Consider the following 10,130-nt stretch of genomic DNA (forward strand, 5'->3'; position numbering starts at 1 on the left):
GATTAATTAATGTCTTAAAGTCGAGAGTTTAAAAAAATACTATCCTTGGTTAAATGAAACTATTTATTAAGACTTTCTCTTTTTGAAAAGAAAAATATCGCACCCAATGCGTTAGGGCACAACATTTTATTCTCTTCAAGATGAGTTAGTCCAAAAAACTCGTATAATAAAATTTAAGAAAATATTTAATTGTTTAAAATTTATGAAGAAATCGCATCCCAATACGTTAGGGCACGATTTCTTAAAATCCCAAACATTCAATATTTCCTTTATATATATATATATATTTTTTTTTAAATCTTTATCTTGAGAAATCAACGTGTCACATCCAATACGTTAGGACACAACACATTGAATTCCCGATGACAAGTTTTACTTTATTTGATTAAAGAACAATCCTCGATTGTTAGATTTTACGAAGAAAATCGGAACCCAATACGTTAGGGCTCAATTTTCTTGAAAATCCTAAATACGAATATTATCTTTATTTTGAAAATTTTCCATTTTAAATTCAAGTAAAAGTTAATGTAATGTTATAATGTATGTATAAATATCGTGATAACAAATACAATAGTAATAAATACAACAATGGCTTAGAAATAATATAAACAAATAAATAAATCAATAAAATAAATCAATAACATGCAAAGCATCAAATAAATGAGCGAAATAAAAAACATGCTTTTAAAATATAAATGAAAACATAAATTGGTAAACAAAAGAAGGAAATAAACAAAAAATATAAAGAGAAAAAGGGTACAAAATATATACATATACGTATATAAAAAATTATATACATATATATAGATTATAAAAAGATAATTACATATATATATAAACAAATAATAATTACATATATTAAAATTAATTAATTTAGAAATATATATATAAAAAATTTATGAAGAATAATATAAGAAAACATACGTATATACATATTTATCAAAGTAAAAATATATAAAAGTATATATATATATATATGCACATAAAAGTTAGGAAAAAATGTATATGTATATAAAATGTAAATGTATATATATGTATATAAAAGTTATGCAAATAGAATAATAATAAAATATATATATAATATGTGTTTATAAAAGTTTTTAAACAAATGTATGTATATATATTATTGTAAAAAATATGTGTATGTGTATATATAGTAATAATAATAATAACAATAATAATAACTTAATAACAAGAAAATCAAATTTAATAAAAATAAATAATAAATAAAAAAAGACTAAATCGAGCTTTGACATAAATTCTGGGACTAAATCCGCAAATAAATGAAGTCGAAAGGACCCTATTGAACACGCCAAAGAAAATAAAAATGCAAGAGAAAGAGAAATTTGAGGGAATACTCTTTAGAATTATTATTACTCTCAACTTCCCTCCCTTACAATGAAGAAAGAGGCCTCTATTTATAGTTGAGCCTCCCAAAATCCAACGGTACAGATCAATTACATCAACGGCTAAGATTAAAGGGTATCTACAAATTAAATCTCTAAGATTACAAAATCATATCTTCTAAGATTGCATATCATATCTAAGATTGCATATATCATATCTAAGATCATATCTAAGATTGCATATCCTTGAAGATTATGTTTCCATAAGCTTGTAGATGGACCTTCAACCTTTTCAAGTAATGGACCATTTCGATCGGGCCAAATGATATAATTTTGTACTGGACTTAGACTTTGTTTTATTATTTTGGGTTTATTATTTTTTTGTGAGCCCGAGCTAAAATTGGGTATTACAAGCATATCCCTTGATTTTAGGGATTTACAAGATTACACCATATCAAATTAAATCTACAAGATATGATTCCACTACTTACTAAAAATGACTTAAGTTGTCATATCTTCATTATCGGGCCAATCAGGCTTCAATTTGACAGGCTTCTCCAACAGTTCTTTGAATCGGGCCAGTTCTTGTGGGTTAAATGTTCCCCATCTAATCAGTAGACCTCCATGGGGCACATCTTGTGCCATGGTCACGGGCTTTGCACTTTGGCCCGTGCACTAGAAGCCCCATCTCTCTTAGTGTTAAATGGGGTATTTCGATAAGGGTTTTTAGGGTAGTAGTTATGTAGTTAAGGACAAAAACCCTTAACTACATAACTACTACCCTAAAAATGACATTATATTTTATGAGTTGTTTATACATAACGATCATGACGTAACAATTTTTCCGTTAAACAACATCATAATAATAAGTATCTCACATTCCTTCAACATAACATTTTTTTCTTTCAACATAAAAAAAATTAAGACTGTTACTTATGTTAAGTTGACGCTGGGGGGTATATAACATTGGTAGTGCCACCACATCTAAAGTAGGGACTAAGAAAAAATTATTATTTTTGGAGACTCCATGTGAAGTGGTGGCCCCAAAAAATTCCAAAAAAAAAAATCTGGTGCAGCCATATCTCGAGTAGTCACCAGAGAGAAATATTTTTTTACAGATATTGGTAACTCCATGGAAGGAGGCGGCACCAACAAAAACATGGTAATTTAGTGCCTTCATTAAAGGAGGTGGCACCAAAAATAATAAAAATATATTTATTTTTCATTTACCTCTGGAAATATGCGTGAAAATACAGTAGGGTGAAAAATTTATACGCGTGCTGCCTTCAGAAATGGTGGCACCAAAGAAAATAATTTTTTTTTCATCCTATGATTTTTGTAATTATGAAGCAATGATTGGGTCACATTTTGGGGTGGTGTCGCCTTAAAAAGTGGAGGCACCCATTGCCACTAGAAACTAGGTCATTTTTCTAAATAATCTAGTATTAGGGTCATTTTCATCATTTTTTAATATTTTTGGGTTATTTATCTAAAAAAAGTCGATAGGATTGACTTTAAAAATGAAAAAAAAAAAGGGAAAGAAACTACATAACCAAAAATTCGATCAATGGCAATATATTCTTTGAAAAAATAATACTAGGGTAAACTACACGATAAGTCACCATAAAATAGCATTATTTTTATTTTGGTCACTCTAATTTTTTTTATCAATTTGGTCACTCTAATTAAGATAATTGTTCAAATTAGTCACTTTCTTTAAAATGTTCATTAATTCACTAACAGATTGCTAACGTGGCGTTGAGTGATGACACATGATATTTTTTAACTTTTGACTAAAGTTAGGGACCCCTATATAATTAGTCCAATAATTATTTTTTTTGGTTTATTCGCAATATGAGGATTTCAATAATGGTATTATCAACATTTGAATCATTTTTAAGAAGAAAGAATCTAATGGTGGTCATGACAGTAAGGGCCCAATTTCATCCGGCCCAAAATCAAGAAATAAAAAAAAATAAAAACCAAAATAAAGTCCAAGTCCATTTACAAGATAATGGCCCAAATACAAAAAACCCAAGGCCCAAATATATAACCTAACCCTAAAACCCAATAACCCAAGCCTAATAAGCCCATAACCTAAAATTTTTTTCAAATCGCTCCTCCCCTCACGTCAGCGTGCTCGCCGCCTGAGGCTTGATGCGCCCCTACCACCACTGCACCAAAATGGCAAAGGTGTGCTTCCCGTTGTCACCGTTGACCGCGCACCACCACCTGCAAAATAGAAAGAAAAAGGACAGAAACAAAAGGCAAAAATAGTGAAAATGGCAGAAACAACAGAAATCGAAAGAAAAAAATAATAAACATTATGGCTATAAAAGCCATAACAACGAAAGTATTTTTACACGGAAGTAATCAAAAAAACAAAATATAAAAAAAAAGGTGATTCCTTTATTTATTTATTTTTTGGATTTGTTGTTTTTTTATAAAAATATAAAATAAAAAAGGGAGAAAGGTTTGGAAAACTTACCAGATGCTTCGTGATCCGCCACCGTGAGTGGACGAAGTCGTCGCCTCCGATGAAAGGTGACCCCTTGTCTGATGAAAAGGTTTTGAAAACCCAGAAACTGAAAGGTTCTTTGGGGATTTTTGCGACTTTTGGCGGATTTTTGGGAACTATCGACCCCAGATTTGGATTCTGAGAGCCGAAATGCTCAAAAAGGGGGTCATTTTGTGTTTTTCGGCCACCGAGAGCAGCAGAGCCCGTCACTGATGATCGGTGGCCATCGTAAGGGCTCACCAAACCTGAAGGTCGGCCTAAGGTTGGCTTGAGAGGAAAAAAAGGGGTTTCAGATTTTTTTTAAACTTAAGCAGAAATGAAATTTAAAAAAAAAAATTGGTTTATATTGGCAGGAGTAAACGGTGCCATTTTAGCTGATGTTCATAGGTTCCAAAACAACGTCGTTTTGACGCGATCCGAATACCCGACCCAAGTACATCAGGATTCGCATGTTTTTGCGATTAGGGTATAATTGCGACCCTAGTCCTTCCACTTTTTAGACAATTTCCAATACAGTCTTGTGTTACTTTTTTTTTCTATTTTACCACTTTCTTTTATTTTATTTTATTTTATTTTATTTTGGTCCATAGGCCATTTTTGGGAAATAGATACTTGAGACGGCGTTGTTTTGATGCTCAGCCCGATAACTCGACTTGAACCGTACAAGATTCGCGTGTTTTTTTTATATGGGGGGTCTATTTATTTCCCTGGTCCTTCCGCTATTAATTGATTTTCAATCCAGTCATATTTCTTTTTTTCTTTTTAAAATTTTTACCATACAATTTTGTCTTTTTTTCATTTTAGTCCCTCTTGGAACGGTGTGTTTAGTGGGTTTGGGAATAATTTCCCAGTTGGTCCTTGTCCTTTTTCGCACATTTTATTTTAGTCATTTATTCTGTTTTATTATTTATTTTATTATGATTTATACTTTTAATTTTGTTTAAATTTCGATTCAATCCCTCATTCATTTAATTTCATCCTTTTATGAGTTGTTTTATCTATTTATTCATTATTCCTTTACCTTTTTTTAAATTGGTGTTATTTATATTTCCTTTTATTGTGCATTTTTTTGTTTTGTGCCCTTATTATTATTATTATTATTATTATTATTATTATTATTATTATTATTATTATTATTATTATTATTATTATTATTTATGTTATAATGGTAATCATGACATGATATAGTTGTTATAAATTTATGTTTTCATTTTCATATATTTGCTTTATTATTACTCACTAGTATGACATTTTTATTTTTACTTTTTTTATTTTCTTTATTCATTTATATCATTATTTCATTTTTTTCGCCTCTATTATTTTATCTTATTTTGCCAATCATCATGTCATCCTATTAAAATATATTTATCCGTTTCTACATTATGCCCAAATAAATTAAACGTACTTTGTTTTAAAAGTTATATTCATTTTACCTAATGCATATAAAATATTCAAAACCGAGACAATGTTCATTATTTTTGGGATTTGAAGAAATCGTGCTCCTAACTTACGGGGTATGGCATTTTCCTAGAACTAAAATAATCGAATATCCTATTTAAAATAATTAAAAACAAGATTTAGGTAACGATCAAACAGCGATTCTTCTGGTTTTCAAGAACTAAAGGCATCGTGTCCTAGCTCACGGGGCATGATCCTTCTTCTTGATTAATTCGGAATAAGACCTTTTCTATTAAATTTAATTTAGTTAAGTAATGTCTTAATACAAAAAGGGATCGTGTTTTAAATTCTCTTCAAATTTTTAATTCTCGACACTAAGACATCAAGTATTCAACTAGGTACCAATTTTGGGCGTCACGAGGGTGCTAATCCTTCCTGGTGTGTAACCGACTCCCGAACCCATTTCTTGGATTTTGTAGACCAAAAATCATTTTAATAAATCAAATCTTTTATTAAAATAATCAAATTACGATGTGATCCGATCACACTTCATAAAAATGATTGGTGACGACTCACAATTTCGTTTTTTAAAATAAAGTCAATCTCAAAAAAGAGTTTCGACAATGACAAACCATGAGAATGACCCACCCTTTCCAATGAGCCCACCTTCTAGCATGACAGCACTGACCACCATGCCCCACCCTTGCCATGTATTTTCAGGATCTCTGCTTTGTTCTTGAGGTAATTTCTATCGGTATATCCTTGTTTTCTCATATAAAAAATAATATGTTAAAATCTGAAGGGAAAAAAAAAGGGAAAATATCATTCTTGAAATAATTTCTATTGGAATGTCCTTGAGTCTTCATGTGTACTTGACATCATGGTTTTAGCAGTTAAACTTTTGAATGGAATGTTTGAAATTCTTTAAAATATTCTTGAATTAGTCTGATTAATGTTCATGGTCCATGACATTTTCAGAGCAGGTTGGATCTAATTGGCAGTTGGAGGAATTATATCAGCATCTTTTATGACATATGCTTCAGAGCATCTTGTAGTTAGGTCATTCTTGAAATGTTGTGAAGACCGAGACACCACGCAATCAAAGAGGGAATGTTTCTTATGTTGATTAAAGGCTTCAAAATTCTTCATGGTAGTTATCACCACTGACATTTTTCTCTTTAGTCTTTCATTTTGTTTAAGATATTATAATCACAACAATTAATTTGTAAAATACTCTAGAAAATTTTGTCAAATCATACAAACAAATTTTCTATATGAGGTGTTTGTTCCTTTCGTTGTAACATCATTCTTTCAGTTTCAGAATTAGTACTCCATAATTCAATGTTTTGGAGACGCCATACTGGTTGATTGTGTAATGTTGGTAGGCTCATAAGAAATGGTAGGGTGATGGTCATAGTTTATCATCTCCGTGATTCAATTCTCTCCTCTTAAAGAGGATTCAAATGTTGATAATCTCACTATTGAAATATTCATGTTCCAAGAAAAGAAAAAAAGTAATTTGAACTAATTATAGAGATGTCTCTAGGTTTAGTCAAAAGTCAAAAAAAAAAAAATCACGTGTCAATCACCCAATGAATTAATGTACCACATCAAAATCCATTACTGGATTAACGGAATTTTTAACAACAATGATGCTATTTTGGATGAACTGTTATGTGTAGTTATATTATCAAATAAAAGCCGAAGAAAAAAAATCAATAAGGACTATTTTGATCAAAATTTTGAGTATTGATAAACACATAATTTTGTGATAGTTCTCTTCTTGAATTATGCTATTTATGTTCTTAATTATATTATTTATACTTATATTTTATTCATTATTGATTTAGGGGACAACTAGAGAAAAAGTTTATTTTTAAAAAGTTTTACGATTTGGTCACAGTGCAACATTAGTGAGCTACAAAACCTCCATTTTGGGCCCATAATATACCGATTCAAAGAAAATTGAAAATTTTAATTGAAGTTTTTTCACAGATGAAGCCCAAAAACATCAAGAAGGCATCATAAACGGCCTGGAAGTTTGATGCGAAAATTGCTAAAATATCTTGAAAATTTCTTCTTTTATATAATGAATTCTACTTTTGTATTTTCTCCAATATATTATTTTTGCACTATAAATAGACATTATTAAGTTAAGATTGGGGAACTTAGACATAGTGACTTTTAATTTTATTTTATGTTCTTTATTTTACTTTGTTTTAATTTTTAATTGCAACCCTCCCTTATCTTTATTATTTTACTTATTTATTAAAGAAATAAAATTATTATTAATCTCGGTGGATACAACCCTATTTACTGATTTCTATTAATCTTATATTTTTTGAAGTAGTTGTAGGTTTAACGACGAGTACCCGTGTAAATTACATAACCAAAAATTGGACATTTACGTGGTATTTATAAAAAAAAATCTAAATAAATAAAAGACTAAGAACTTAAAATAAATGTCTGGGAATATGTTTTCTCCCATTATTTACAAGAATAATTTCATATTCTACTCCAATATTTGATTAAGCAGTTGCACCGAGGCTTGCTTTGCCGCCAGGGCTTGCTTTGCCCCCAGGGCTTGCTTTGGGGGGGCCTGCTTGGCCACCGGGGCTTGTTGGGGCAGGGGCTGCACATATAGGAGGGTTTTGCTTGCCACTAAGTTTGGGACTGACATTGGAACATTGGGATATGGCAGGTCCATCGGGTCCAGTGTAAGTAAGGTCAATGTCTGCGAGTTCCACACCTTCACATGGGAATCCGGCGCTGCAAATAATCTTCACAGCTTCTTTACCTGCAGCAGTGCCTCGGATGTTCTTGAAGCTAATATTGCTAAGCTTAATTCGTGATGGATTCTGTATTAACGCAATAATAATAATGCGTTAGATATCCATTTAAACCATTTCCACTCTATCAAAGATTTGGTGAAGTACATACCTTTAAATCGCATAGATTCCATGGGCAATATTGTTGGTCGATAATGATAGGATTGCTAACATTATCCATCGTTATATCTTCAAAATGCATATCCGATGCAGTGCCGGGATAAGAGGCTGGCCAACTTTTGATTCTAACACCATTCATAGTATTAGTGATGGTGCAGTTCGCGATTTTAATTCCGGCAACCGGTTCTTCACCTTGGTACTTTCCGAGACTGCCGATACTAATACCATGACCAGGACCGCAGCTAATTCCATTGACGACCACATTCTTAGAACCATCACCCAAAGAAATACAATCGTCCCCCGTTTTTATCTCCGAGTGCAGAATAGTGACTCCATCTGATCGCCCGATGTGAATTCCATCGGTGTTTAAGCTATGCTCGGGGTTTAAGACGGTGAAATGCTCGAAAGTAATGTTTTTGCATCCCAAAACATTAACATTAAACTGTTTGCTGTCTTTGGTGGTTATGTCATGTATATAGGCGTTCGTCAGAAAATTGAATCTTATGTTCTGTCGCAAATCAGAACAGAGAAACTTGAATATTAGGTTTAGAGTAAAAAGAACAAATTACTGCGTAGGGAAAGAAAACCTTACAACGGGAAATAAAGTACACTTTTTTTTTTTATGACAGTCATTCTTGGACCAAGCAAGGGCTCCTTGGCCATCGAAAATACCACCGCCGGACATCGTAAACCCTTCGATGCGGCTGAAAATAACCCAGTTATCGTCTTTGAAATGACTAGGATCAGGCGGAGCCTTTATGGTGCCTTGAACTTGAATATCGACAGGACCCTTGCATGGACCTTCCAGGACTGCTCGACTTAAAAGGAACGTCCCTGCAGGAATCACTATTTGGGACGGAGCTGGCGATGCGCATGCTTCTTTCCACGCATTCAGCAATGGCTAAACACACACACACACACACACACATACCATTTAAAATCTATATATTCCACCACTGACGAATAAAATGAAGTGCGTTTTATGCTTAGTTACCTGACTCAAATCTGTTTTCTCATCGGCCTTTGCTCCAAATTGGGCAACTACATCCAAAGTACCACCTCCTCCACCTTCCGGTGCCCCTCCCTGCGGACCTCCAGCAGGTTGAGCACCACCAACAGCTCGGGGTTTAACGGTTGAAGGGAAAAGCAATAATAATACTGAGATGACAGTGATAATCTCTTTTACACCCATAATCTTTTTTCTCTTTATTTATATTTTTAAATGAGAGTGAGTATGGATTTAGTGTCTGTTTGAAACCATTTATATAGTGAAGTTGAGAAAGCTACAGCCAACCAAATGCTTTCTAATTTTATCATTTTGATTAAAATTCGAACATCCTTAGCGGAATTGTTGTTATGGAGGAAAACCCACATGAAACTACATTTTGTGGGAAATAATTCATCAATAAATTATATTCTAGATATGTCGGTTTTTTTAATAATATCACAGAGGTAAATTCCCCCATAAAATAAAATATTTCTATTTAGGTCTTTAATTTTTTTAAAATTTTAAATTAATAAAAATAAAATTATACTTTGACCTTCTAAAATTATAAAATTTGATTTAATCCTTTAAAATGATAAATGTATAGACTATAAAAATTAAAATTTCATTTGCCCCTGACCCAACACTTATTGGTGTAGTGACAACCGACAAACCTTGACATTTAAGTTTAGGGGTTAATTATAAATTTAAAAAGCTCAAACACAGTGATCAATAATTCATAATCAATTCATTTTTTATTCATTTCTCAAGTTAAATAAATGAAAATGAAAAATATTTTAAAATTTATTTATTTAATGAATCAAACATGAACAATTACATGTTATTTCATTTAAGTTCATTTAAAACTCGTTCAATACGTCGTTTAATTCTCAACTAGTTTTTTAAATTCATTTAAAACTTGTTTAATAAATTAT

General features: G+C 31.6%; 1 protein-coding gene across 1 annotated transcript; it reads right to left on the reverse strand.

Annotated features, from left to right (window-relative positions):
- Nucleotides 1–7,616: 7,616 nt before the first annotated feature.
- Nucleotides 7,617–9,431, reverse strand: LOC105803432 (polygalacturonase). The gene is made up of 4 exons (XM_012635622.2): nucleotides 9,205–9,431; nucleotides 8,803–9,111; nucleotides 8,203–8,718; nucleotides 7,617–8,120 (listed from the first exon to the last, which is right to left on the reverse strand). The coding sequence occupies exons 1-4, from the start codon at nucleotides 9,400–9,402 to the stop codon at nucleotides 7,791–7,793; spliced, it is 1,353 nt and encodes a 450-aa protein (XP_012491076.1). The 5' UTR covers nucleotides 9,403–9,431; the 3' UTR covers nucleotides 7,617–7,790.
- Between the last annotated feature and the right edge of the window lie 699 nt (nucleotides 9,432–10,130).

The sequence above is a fragment of the Gossypium raimondii genome, chromosome 11, assembly GCF_025698545.1.
Source record: "Gossypium raimondii isolate GPD5lz chromosome 11, ASM2569854v1, whole genome shotgun sequence".
NCBI classification, from domain to species: domain Eukaryota; kingdom Viridiplantae; phylum Streptophyta; class Magnoliopsida; order Malvales; family Malvaceae; genus Gossypium; species Gossypium raimondii.